The 13117-nt window shown below is 38.4% G+C and overlaps 1 protein-coding gene, 1 long non-coding RNA gene and 1 pseudogene across 7 annotated transcripts in view; 1 reads left to right on the top strand and 2 right to left on the bottom strand.

The window, feature by feature from the left end:
- Positions 1–1249, bottom strand: part of LAS1L (LAS1 like ribosome biogenesis factor) — a 37430-nt gene extending 36181 nt beyond the window's left edge. For 2 of the 5 annotated variants that reach the window (XM_060183248.1, XM_060183249.1), the window contains exons 1-2: positions 926–1249; positions 119–244 (exon numbers count right to left, since the gene is read on the bottom strand). In XM_060183248.1, the coding sequence (XP_060039231.1) occupies positions 119–244; positions 926–1116 (317 nt within the window). In that variant the 5' untranslated portion in view covers positions 1117–1249. The remainder of the gene's footprint in view (positions 1–118; positions 245–925) is intronic. The other 3 variants (XM_016194266.2, XM_016194267.2, XM_060183250.1) reach the window with 2 other exon arrangements.
- Positions 1250–1361: 112 nt separating this feature from the next.
- Positions 1362–13117, top strand: part of LOC132535856 (uncharacterized) — a 442232-nt gene continuing 430476 nt past the window's right edge. Inside the window, exons 1-3 of one of the 2 annotated variants that reach the window (XR_009547603.1) lie at positions 1362–1576; positions 3053–3165; positions 10863–10914. This is a non-coding gene — a long non-coding RNA (uncharacterized LOC132535856). The remainder of the gene's footprint in view (positions 1577–3052; positions 3166–10862; positions 10915–13117) is intronic. The other variant, XR_009547604.1, reaches the window with a different exon arrangement.
- Positions 10356–11814, bottom strand: LOC103126143 (protein-L-isoaspartate O-methyltransferase domain-containing protein 1-like; annotated as a pseudogene).

The raw sequence follows: 13117 nt of genomic DNA, 5'->3' as shown, positions 1-13117 counted from the left end.
AAATAATCATGACATACTATAATGTACTAGAGCAAAGGACTATCAAATAATATAGGGAGGACAGCTAAATTATGGAGAAGGTGAAGAACTAGAAAGGACCTACCCATGTATGTCTTACCTGACCAACGCCATGCCATACAGCAGTCTAAGTTCATCAGTGCCCAAGCCACCAGTTACATCCATGAGCTTACAGCGTACCAGGTCAGCAGTAGAAGCCACTGCCAGGGGGAGTTCGTTTCCTAACCTAAAGGGTCACAGTCCAGCACCATCATAAAGTTCCCTTTCATTGGTCCACCCTCCACCTCATTATATACTGATTCAACAGTGTATGAACAGACATGAAGATGCGAAGGCAAAGTCCCTGGGCAAGGAAAACTGGCTAGGACATATAAGATTTATAAGATACACCTACTTGCTACACAATCAACCAACAATAAAGTGTAGGCACATCCCTTTCCTTTGCCCTCAAACCCTAAAATTATTCTGCGAGAAAAGGCTCTTACCCCTTGAGACCTTTATCCCTTGTTTGTTTGGTCTCACTTCAGTCTTACCAAGTAAACTAAAGCGACCCATTAAACATGATTTAGTATGCAAGTCCTTCTACCCTTCCTAACTTAACTCAGGTATCTACATTAAGGAATTAACCTACTCAGTCCTGGTTCAGTTACACTGAACCCACAGGCACACTCCCAAAAATGAAATACGAATTAAAGCTCACAGATTTGACAAGAGGGTTGCAGAGAAACACCCTCTCTGCAAACCGGATTAGTACTAGAGCTGAGATTTGACCTTCCCCCAGGCACATGAAGAGGGGGCAACGCCCAAACCATTCTTAGGGCTACAATTAGACAATTCAGGAATTCTACAAAGGAAGCGGTGAGGCGCTATCAGCACGCAGGCAAGAGAGCTGAACCTGCCGCCTTACCTGCTCCTCCATACGGTGATGCGGTTCAGGGCATAACGCTGCAATTTATGGTCATCACAGAACAAATAGACTGTCACCTGATCCCACTCGGCCCTATTGAGCCAGGCGACCACTATGCGCTGACCCCACAGCGGCGATGGCCCGTTCTCTCTGGAGCACTTTCCGCACCACGCACTCCACACGCGATCCATCCCCGAGAACCGAGACCTGACCGAGCCCCAGACTCCCACCAGACAGTAGGTAAAACAGCAGGCCTTCTGCCGCCACAATCTCCAGCTCAACGTGCTACTTCGCTCCAAACTGCCGCCGCTCCGGCAGCCAATGGAAGAGCATGACCTCGACGCGGGCCCGCCTCTTGGCATTCGTAAGGCCAATCGGAACTCACAAATGTAGGGGCCAATGAAACTGCAGGATGGAGAAAAGGCCTTGTCGGACGGAAATATCCCCTATCCAAATCAACCGTATTAGCTGCAAATGCTCTGTCTCAAGGTTCCGCAATCTTCTTAATTGTGAAAGGGCTTCGGCCTAGGAAGCGATGAAGGTGATAGAGAATTTTGGTTTGCGGCGGCACTTATATTATCTACAAATGAGTTTGACATGAAACAGGAAATATCCAAGCAAAGCACAGTACCTTGAAGGAAGACAGCAAAGGTGAGCTGGGGGAAAGCTACCATATATATAGCTTTGTTGTTGTTGTTGTTTGTTTGTTTTGTTTTTGCTTTTGTGCAATTGGTGAGGGAGGGGGGCTTAGATTTTAGGTGATCCTATGTGCTCTTCATTAACTAAAATTCAGGAAATTTATTTTACGAGTATTCCACTGCTATGTTTTTTTTCAACATTTACGAATGTATAATGTTTGTTTTTTTCTATTATTATAGATTCTGTATGGGGGTGGGTATCGTGGGGTATGGGTGAAGGAAGGGGGGGTGGCGAACTGTGATTTTACCAGTTAGTGGAAAGGTATTTCAGAAGGTCTCAATTCCCATAGAAGTCACTTTCCAATCTAACAATTGAAAGTTAACTAGTAATCTTAACAACACTGTTGTGAATAACTGTTAACATTATCCTCTTATGTTCCTTACTCTTTCAGGAGAAGACATACCAGCCAATGATTTCAGAGTCTGCTAAAACCTGATACTTTTTTTAAAATTTATTTTTTATTTAAGAAAGGATAAATTAACAAATCCATAGGGTAGGAGGGGTACAACTCCACACAATTCCCACCACCCAATCTCCATATTCCACCCCCTCCCCTGATAGCTTTCCCATTCTCTATCCCTCTGGGAGCATGGACCCAGGGTCATTGTGGGTTGCAGAAGGTGGAAGGTCTGGCTTCTGTAATTGCTTCCCCGCTGAACATGGGCGTTGACTGGTCCATACCTGATACTCTTTTACCTTCAGTATCTTGGGTATGTTTAGGCAAAGAGAGACCTCAAGGAAGTTCCAGTTCTACTGGAATCATTCATTAATATTTATAAAGTTTAGAAACTGATAATTTTGAATGGTACTTTTAAAATAAAGACCTCTATTCTATTTCTTTCCCCATGAAGCCAAAAGGCTCCTTATTTCATGTGTTCAAAGACAAGTTGTACAAAGTACCTAAAGAATATAATATCTACTATTAAAAAATGAAGCCTGGCACCTATTAAGAATTTGGCAGTTATGGGACCCAATGTGTTAAATAGTGGCAACTTTGACAAGATACTGTGTTGTTTTCTGTGATTATTGTAATAAGCTTTCACAAACTTGATAGCTTAAAGTTTCACATAACTGAGTCTTAGAAGTGGAAAGTCAGTATTTCTTAACCAAAACCAATAAGCTGGAAAGGTCAGAATCTTCCAGTGTGCCTTCATTTATCCCTCTGCCTCCTTTTACTACATGTGATTGAATTTAGGACTCATTTAGGTCATCCATAGTAATCTCCCCTTTGTAGTATTTTTAATTTCACCTGCAATTAAATTTATTTTTCAGCATATAAAGTAACATTATTTTACATGTTGTATGTATTTACTTATTTAAAGTCATATATAACATATGACTTTATTTTTATGTTGTCATTGGGGCTTCACCATTCCAAGCCAATGTTTTCTTTTCTTTTCTTTCTTTCTTTCTTTTTTTTTTTTATAGGAGAGAGACAAAGGACAGAGAGAAAAAACACAGCACCAAAGCTTCTTATAGTGGAGGCTGTGACAGAACCTGGAGTTGGATCATGCACATGACAAAGCAGGCACAATATCCAGGTGAGTTATCTTGCTTGCCCATAGGACAATACAAAATATCATTCAGAATTTCCATGAATTAACATGTGAATGTAATTTTGTGTGTGTATTACACTTTACTTATTTATTAGCAGAGCACTTCTTTTTAAAAATATTTATTTATTCTCTTTTGCCCTTGTTCTTTTATTATTGTAATTATTGTTGTTATTGATGTCATTGTTGTTGGATAGGACAGAGAGAAATGGAGAGAGGAGGGGAAGTCAGAGAGGGGGAAAGAAAGATAGACACCTGCAGACCTGCTTCACCACTTGTGAAGTGACTACCCTGCAGGTGGGGAGCCGAGGGCTCGAACCGGGATCCTTGAGCCAGTACTTGCTTTGCGCTACTGCCCAACTCCCAGCAGAGCACTTCTTACCTATTGCTTATGGTGGTGTTGGAGATTGAACCTGGGATCTTGGAGCCTCAGGCATGACATTTTATTTGAATAACCATTATGCTAGTCTACCACACACACTATGGAATCTGTCCTGGCACATACTGAAGAATCTTAAGAATTCCAAGGTGTGTGGTACTGTAGAATGTTCCAGCTGTGACAGTAATTTTAATTAAATACTCTCTGTGTCTAAGATATTACCTATGAAATCTTGAAATTTATCACTTTTGTCTTCAAACTACTGTTTGCCTTGGTTTGTTTCATCATTATCCTTCTAATATCCCATCCCCAGTTTTGTGTGTTCCACTTATGTCTTCCTAAAGAAATCCTGAGGCCCCTTCTAAACACATACTTGTATGTTAATAACATTCAAGCATCAAACACTAATCCCAGTCTAAGGAGTTCCAGATCACTTAATCAACTGTCTGGTGCACTCATTATCAAACTATCATAAATTTAAATACTTTTCAGGCTTGGGAGATAGTATTGTTGTGCAAAAAGGCTTTCATGCCTGAGGTACCAAAAGTTCCAAGTTCATGCCCCAGCACCACCCTACACCAGAGCTAAGCAGTGCTCTGGAAAAAAGTAATCAATGAATTATTAATTAAAAATAAATAAATAAATTGATAGTGTCTAAAAAGGGAGGGGGTGCTAGGTGGTGGCAGACCCAGTTAAGTGCACATATCACTATGTACAAAGACCTAGATTTGAGTCCGGCTCCCCACCTGCAGGGGGGTGCATCATGAGTGGTGAAGCAGATCTGTAGGTTTTAGTCTTTATTCTTCCCTCTCAATTTCTCTGTCCTAAAAATAGGAAACAAAATGGCCAGGAGCAAGGGATTCATAAGGATAACACTGGTGGCAATAAAAAAATAAAAATAAAAAGTTTTTTTTCTACATAACTTCCCCATTATATATCCTATGATCCCTGTAGATGACAACACTATCCACACAATCATCTAAACTACAGTCTGTAGTAGAAAGATTTTTTTTTACTTGCTTTTTGTGCTTTTTCTACTTTTCATTTCTATTTAAAGTCAGTAATAAAGTCACAACTATAAAATGATGTATTTAAAAATGCAATAACAAAATATTCAATTATGGAAATCTACTGTACATTTTGCTAAGGTCAACAGAATGAGAGAAGATATGAAAAAAAGGCAATCTTCAAATACTTCCTTAAGTAAACTTTCTTGTAAATAGTAAAATCACTTAAGAATATGGATGTTTACATATATGGACACCAGCTGTAAGAACAAAATGGCAGTGAGTGGACAATGAAGATAAAATAACTCTTCCCCAAATTTCCTAAAATGGTAGATTCAAAACAAGGTAAATATCTCTAACAAATAACAACCATATGACATTTTTATGGCAGCAATGATATGGAATATTTCTCACTAATAACAACAGAATGGAGACACTCTTCTATATCTGATGCCTAAACCCAGTCACTGTTCTTAAGCAAATCCCTTCCACAAAAGTGTCTTTCACTGCAGGCAGCTCTGGGTTCCCTGCGCCCCTGGCCACAAGGGTCAGAGCTGCTCCCCAGGGAATTCTGGGGTAACTCTGCCTGTGGGGGCGATGTGTGTGGAGAGAATCTCAGACTCATTCAACTCCGGGAGCGGCCTCAGAAAGGTGGGCAACCCATTTATTAAAAGAAAAGGCAGGCAGATATATATATATCCCTAACTTAGGGGGAAGGTTGAGGTAACCATTAACCCAAACACAGAGCAATACAAAAAATAGTCACAGACTGTTTGATCACAAGTAAAAGAAGGAAAAGGGGAAGGTGTGACATGTGAGAGAGGTCCCATGTCCATCAGGGGGTCCAGCCTTCATAAATTCCAGAGGTCAGGGATAGACCAGCCATATCTCAACAGCAGGGATGGGAGGGTTTGGGGTTAGACCCGCTCAAATGTCATGGGGACTATGGCCTGGACTTTCCTGAGCAATGGGTCCAGCCCCCAGCATTTCCCATTATTAAAATACCCTTATTTACCTGGGCTAAACCATGCTTAAAATAGTTCAAACATTTGTTTTTTGGTGTGTAGAATTAGAAGTCCTGAGATTGTATAAACTGTTTATGAGTTAGCAACAATTGAATCTTAGCTGAGATATAGTAATAATTTCACTACACAATAATTGGATTTACTTAAGTATGTTTCATTGACTACTAAAATAGGGATGCTGGTGGTAGTAAGTCATTCTTATTTTTCTCCTTTCAGAAATATAAAATCCATGCAACAGTAGTAAATATACCATACCATATACTTTATTAACAAGGAATGAAAAAATTCTTTATATATATAAAATGAATGGTATATATTTCCCTTTTGTTGCCCTTGTTTTTTTATTATTGTTGTTATTAATGTCTTCATTGTTAGATAGGACAAAGAGAAATGGAGATAGGAGGGGTAGACACTTGCAGACCTGCTTTACCACATGTGAAGTGACTCCCCTGCAGGTGGGGATCTGGGGGATCCAACAGGATCCTTAATCCATTCCTTGCACTTTGCGCCATGTGCATTTAGCTTAACCCACAGCACTACCACCCAACTCCCAGGATGACAGTTTTCAAGTCATGGCAGGAAGAAAAGAAACTGATAGTATATGCTACCTGTTTCATTAGCTACAACTAATTTCAAATGGTAATATAAATATGTGATATTAATAAAAAAATAATGAAAGGAAAGCATTATAATTTTACCCAAAGAAATAAAACAGCATGGGAATAAATTAAATACAACATAGGTCCCAAAGTTTACAGTATAATTCTGAACAGGATTTTCTAAAGCAAAATGCATCTACATATAATTTATTTGAATATTTCTTGTACTAAACAAATTTGAATTTCAAAGCTAGCTCAGTCCTACTATGTCATTGACAGATATTCTGATAAACTGGAAATTCTATTTGCTAAAGTGCACCTGCTGACCAAACTTACGCTGGTTCAGCTACTTTGGTCACCCCCAAAATTGACCATCATGCCTATTTCACTCACTACTATCAACAATTACATAGAAAATAGATCTTTAAGCCTAGTACTTCATTTAAATGGAGGACTATAGAAAAAAATTTCTAAGTATGCCATCTTCTAAGACTCCAGGAAATAATATAATCTCATTATTTTTAAATACTGAAAATGTAGAGTCCATACAAATTAAGGACTACATTAAGTGTATGCTTACTTTACATTAATATTTACTTCATATGCTCTTAAAATCTCTATGAGAGAAGCAGATATTTTCCTTAGATCTTTTGGAAACAGACTCAGAAGCAAAAGTAGCAGTCTGTTGAATTCCATGAAACTTTATTTTTTCTTCAATGTCTGTATTGTCATTGCACCCATATTGCCCAGAATACATCTATATCAACTTAGCAGTAGTGACAACAACAAAAGTAAGGTAAGTGGATCTGTGAAGCATTTGAATTCCTTATTAGGTAAGAAAGCTTTCCTCAAATAAATGCAAACAACTGCAATTCAAATCAGAGTATATAAGCTCAACAATCATCCAGCATTATATAAAACTAAATCTAACCCTCACCACTACAAATCTATAAGGAATCAGAAAAAGCTTTATAGTAGAAAAAAAAATCTTGACTGTTGCATTACCACTCTGGAAGTCACTCTGATTTAAAACAGTAATTGTTCCAAGATTTAAAGAAAATAGATTTTATAAAATGAATTATTTTGAATCACTGAATATATCATTTTTATTACTAAGACAGAAACAAATTGTGCTTTTTTTTCACTATAATTTGCTCTGATGACTTTTCTTAAGGGACCAGGTGGTAGCACACCTGGTTGAGTGCACAAGGACCCAGGTTCAAGGCCCTGGTCCCCATCTGCAGGGGGAAAGCTTTGCAAGCGGTGAAGCAGTGTTGTGAGGGTCTCTCTCCCTCTATCCCCCTTCCCTTCTCAATTTCTGGCTGTCTCTATCCAATAAATAAATAAAGATAATGAAATTTTAAGAAAGACTTTTCTTTTTTATTTCTTTTTATTTTATTATTATTTTTAAATTTTATTTCTTTATTGGGGAATTAATGTTTTACATTCAACAGTAAATACAATAGTATGTACATGCATAACATTCCCCAGTTTCCCATTTAACAATACAACCCCCACTATGTCATTTATCATCCTTCATGGACCTATATTCTCCCCACCCACCCACTCCCACCCCAGAGTCTTTTACTTTAGTGCGATATGCCAATTCCATTTCAGGTTCTACTTGTGTTTTCTTTTCTAATCTTGTTTTTCAACTTCTGCCTGAGAGCGAGATCTTCCCATATTCATCCTTCTGTTTCTGACTTATTTCACATAGTAAGAATTTTTCAAGGTGCATCCAGGATTGGCTGAAAACGGTGAAGTCACCATTTTTTACAGCTGAGTAGTATTTCATTGTGTATATATATCACAACTTGCTCAGCCACTCATCTGTTGTTGGACACCTGGATTGCTTCCAGGTTTTGGCTATTACAAATTGTGCTGCCAAGAACATATGTGTACACAGATCTTTTTGGATGGATGTGTTGGGTTCCTTAGGATATATCCCCAGGAGAGGAATTGCAGGGTCATAGGGTAGGTCCATTTCTAGCCTTCTGAGAGTTCTCCAAACTGTTCTCCACAGAGGTTGGACCAATTGACATTCCCACCAGCAGTGTCGGAGGGTTCCTTTGACCCCACACCCTTCTCCAGCACTTGCTGCTGTTACCTTTTCTGATGTATGACATTCTCACAGGAATGAAATGATATCTCATTGTTGTCTTTATTTGCATTTCTCTGACAATCAGAGACTTGGGGCATTTTTTAATGTGTTTCTTGGCCTTTTGGATCTCTTCTGTGGTGAATATTGTGTCCATATCCTCCCCCCATTTTTGGATGGGGTTATTTGTTGTCTTGTTGTTCAGTTTAGCAAGCTCTTTATATATGTTGGTTACTAAACTCTTGTATGATGTATGGCATGTAAAGATCTTCTCCAATTCTGTGAGGGGTCTCTTGGTTGGGGTAGTGGTTTCTTTTGCTGTGAAGAAGATTTTTAATTTGATGTACTCCCATAAGTTTCTGCTTGCCTTAGTCTTCTTTGTAATTGGATTTGTTTCATTGAAAATGTCTTTAAAATTTATGCGGAAAAGAGTTCTGCCAATATTTTCCTCTAAGTATCTGATAGTTTGTGGTCTAACATCCAAGTCCTTGATCCACTTGGAATTTACTTTTGTATTTGGTGAAATACATTGATTCAGTTTTATTCTTCTGCATGTTTCAGCCCACTGTTTCCAACACCATTTGTTGAAGAGACTCTGCTTTCCCCATTTAATAGTCTGGGCACCTTTGTCAAAGATTAGATGTCCATAGGTGTGGGGCCTCATTTCTGGGCTCTCAATTCTATTCCACTGGTCAGTGTGTCTATTCATGTTCCAGTGCCAAGCAGTTTTGATGACAATGGCCCTATAATACGGTTTGAAATCTGGGAGTGTGATGCCTCCGGTTCTGTTCTTTTTTCTCAAGATTGTTTTGGCAATTCTAGGTCTTTTCTGGTTCCAGATAAACATTTGTAGCATTTTTTCTATTTTCCTAAAAAATGTGCTTGGGATCTTGATGGGGATATCATTAAATTTGTAGATGGCTCTGGGTAATATATTCATTTTGATGATGTTAATTCTTCCAACCCATGAACATGGAATATCTTTCCACTTCTTTGTGTCTTTTTCAATTTCCTTGAGTAGTGACTCATAATTTTCAGTATACAAGTCTTTCACTTCTTTGGTTAGATTTACTCCTAGATATTTTATTGTTTTGTTTCTATAGTAAAAGGAATTGATTTCTGGATTTCAATTTCTTCTAACTTAGTGTTTTCATAGAGGAATGCCACTGACTTTTGAATGTTAATTTTATAGCCTGACACCTTACTGTCTTTCCTGATGATTTCCAAAAGCTTCTTGCTGGATTCCTTAGGTTTTTGCATGTATACTATCATGTCATCTGCAAATAGGGAGAATTTGACTCCTTCTCTTCCAATCTGTATCCCTTTAATTCCTTGCTCCTGCCTGTTTGCTATGGCAAGAACTTTCAACACTATGTTGAATAGTAATGGTGATAGTGGGCATCCCTGTCTAGTACCTGATCTGAGTGGAAATGCTTCCAGTTTTCCACCATTGAGTATGATGTTGGCTGTAGGTTTGCTATATATAGACTCCACTGTCTTCAGGAATTTTCCATCTATTCCCATTTTTGTAGTGTTTTGATCATAAAGGGATGTTGTATTTTGTCAAAGGCTTTCTCTGCATCTATTGATATGACCATGTGCTTTTTGGTCTTGCTTTTGTTGATGTGGTGGATCACATTGATTGATTTATGTATATTAAACCAACCTTGCATGCCTGGGATAAACCCCACTTGGTCATGATGAACAGCCTTTTTGATATACTGCTGTATCCGGTTGGCTAGAATTTTGTTCAATATTTTCACATCTATGTTCATCAGAGATATTGGTCTGTAGTTTTCTTTTTTGGTTGTGTCCCTGTCTGCTTTTGGTATCACGGTTATGTTGGCTTCATAGAAGCTGGCAGGGAGTATTCCAGTGTCTTCAATCTTCTGGAAGACTTTTAAAAGTAGAGGTATTAGTTCTTCTTTGAAGGTTTTGTAGAAAGGATCTGCTGCTGCTCGTAGCTCTGCCTCCGGAAGTCTCCGACTTTTCTTTTTTAAACTCCTACCAAATGCCACATGTTCCAAACTAAAAGAATAATCAGTAGCTATTCTTTCTTCTTGATCTAAGTTACTTCTTTCTAAAATATCTCAAGTAAGCTTTCAGGGAGGGGGGTGTTGGGAGGTAGCACAGTGGGTTAAGTGCATGTGGCACAAAGCACAAGGAACTGAATAAGTATCAGGTTTCAAGCCAATGGCTCCCCACCTGCAGGGGAGTCATTTCACAAGTGGTGAAGCAGGTCTGCAGGTATCTATCTTTCTTTCCCCTTCTCTGTCTTCCCCTCCTCTCTCCATTTCTGTCCTATCCAGTAATGACAACAACAATAATAACTACAAGGGCAACAAAAGATAATGAATAAATAAATATTTTAAGAAAAGATTCAGGGAGGACAGCTTCATAATTTTTTTCTCTCAGTAAATCCTGAGATGGTTCCTCAGGCTTCATGGCTTCACTGTGATCTTTGTTCTCTTCCATTTTTTCATCCTCCTCACTGTCTAGGGGCTGAGGAATTAGCTGATTACCCACAAAGACATAAGTGTTAATTCTGTGTTTAACTCTCTTCCTTTTCCTTTTCAGTGGAGCTCTTTGAAGAATCCCTTTGGCTTGTATCTCATCATTTATGAAATGTGTAAGTATAGGGGGCCAGGCAGTAGTGCAGTGCGTAAAGCACAAGGACTTGAGCAAAGATCCTGATTGGAGCCCCTTGGCTCCCCACCTGCAGGGTTGGGGGTGCTTCACAAGCAGTGAAGCAGGTCTGCAGATGTCTTTCTCTACCTCTCTCTATCTTCCCCTCCTATCTCTATTTCTTTCAGTCCTACCCAGCAACAATAGCAATAACAACTATAACAATAACTACATGGGCAACAAAATGGGAAAAATGGCCTCCAAGAGCAGTGGATTCATAGTACGGGCATTGAACCACAGCGATAACCATGGAGGCAAAGAACAAAAAAAATCTAAGTGTGCATTGACTATGAATATGATCCAAGTCTTGTAGATTCCTGACAGCACAGGGTAGGGGAGTCCCACAGAATCTGCTTTCCCATTATCATTCTTATTTGGAACAAATGAAATAGCAAGGATATTTTTACTTTCCCAAGTGTTCTGTCCGGTCTGCATAATCTGTGTTAACTGATCGTCTATAGGCATGACTAAGATGCCCCCAACTTTTAGTAATATTTCCATGTAGTTTTCATGGTCTTTCTGGACACCTGCTCTGCAGTAAATCATACTGATAACTGTTAGATCCTATTTGGAGGCAATTATCAACCACAAATGCAGGTTCACAAAACTCAAATTTATCGAAGCTATTTTTGATGAAGCTCTCCAGTTTTTCCTTGGCATATTCCACCACATCTGAATGAAGTTCATTCCCATGATTTATTCCAAAAGGCCATAAAATTAAGCCCACCATTGCACCTAAATATCTGGTTTCACTTCCCAGGTAAAGAAAAGACTATCTTGGTTGAAGTTTCAATGCTTTCATAACTTCAGAATAAATACAAGGTGCTGACAAGTGTATGTTTCCATGCTTCCAGGCTAACTCTGTATGTATTGTCTCGGTAGCCTTCCAAACAGTAATCTCCATGATCAATTGCTCTGAAGGCATGCTTTACTATTTCAGTATGGATATACTGAGTTTCCTTTAAGTTATCAGTTTAATAATCACTAACTTCCCCAGAACTCACAGATCCTCCCATGATAGTAGTTAAATCAAATAATAAATTTGAAAAATTCAAATAAATTAACAGAAATGGCTTACAATAATGCAATGGTTTGTTTTCAGTATTGCACCTGATTTCCAAAAATATGTTAATCCTGAGCATGCACAAAGATCTACAAGCAAGCATAAAATTTTTAAAATAAAATTTTTATTTTATTTTATTTCATGAGAGATAGGTGCCAGCAATTGAACCTGGAACCTCACACATGCAAATTTTGCACTCTACTGAGCTACCTTCCAGGCTACAAGTGTGCTAATCTTAGAACAGTGTTTGATACATTATAAGGACTTTTAAAATCTATTGTTATTAATATAGCCATTTTCCACTACTCTATATGTTGCCCCTCCTCACAGTCACATAATTTGTCTAATAAATTATTTTTTAAAAAATTATTTAATTATTTAATGAGAGAGAGAAAGGGAGAGGATATGCAAGTACAATTGAAAGTCCTTATAGACTTCTATGGAGGAAAGGATGCATTTTCAAGGTTTTTTGTTTGTTTGTTTGTTTTGATGCCTCATTACTCAATATAACCTCCTGTTTGGAACAAGTCAATACAAAAAGGCAAATATACCCTAAATCAATACATGGGCGTAGATAGGGAAGCTAAGATCCACATAGACCCACACTCCCAACCTCAGACAATGCTTCCATAACAGTCTGCCTGCTCTCCTGTCACTTATGATTGTATTTTTGCTATATCTAGTAAATTGTCTAACAGTCTATTTTTTTTCTTCAGTGTGGACAAGGGCCTGAAAGGTCTGCTTCCACCCCCAAACAACCTGAAGTTGATATATTAGATTGGACAAAAAAACTAACCCTGCTTTCAGAGACTGTTTTACAAAGTTGCATTTGGGGGTCTTAATTTATTGTTTGCCCTAAAGGCAAAATATATGCAGGTGGAATGGTCAGTGTCCATATTCAGTACATCAAGTTGTCTGGTCACCTGAAATGCCAAGTTCCATGATGGTTGTTTTGTCCTTTTAGGTACACATTTTCACTGATTTAACAGTATTTGGCTTTCTAAGACTCTGGGCAATAATACCATGTTTGCTTTACCCTAGATTTGCTTTTTCCTTTAGATATTTTCCCTGTGACTATAGCCTC

This window comes from Erinaceus europaeus, chromosome X, assembly GCF_950295315.1.
Source record: "Erinaceus europaeus chromosome X, mEriEur2.1, whole genome shotgun sequence".
Classification (NCBI taxonomy): Eukaryota; Metazoa; Chordata; class Mammalia; order Eulipotyphla; family Erinaceidae; genus Erinaceus; species Erinaceus europaeus.
The sequence above is the reverse complement of the archived record's forward strand: the minus strand, read 5'-3'. Positions and strand labels throughout refer to the sequence as shown.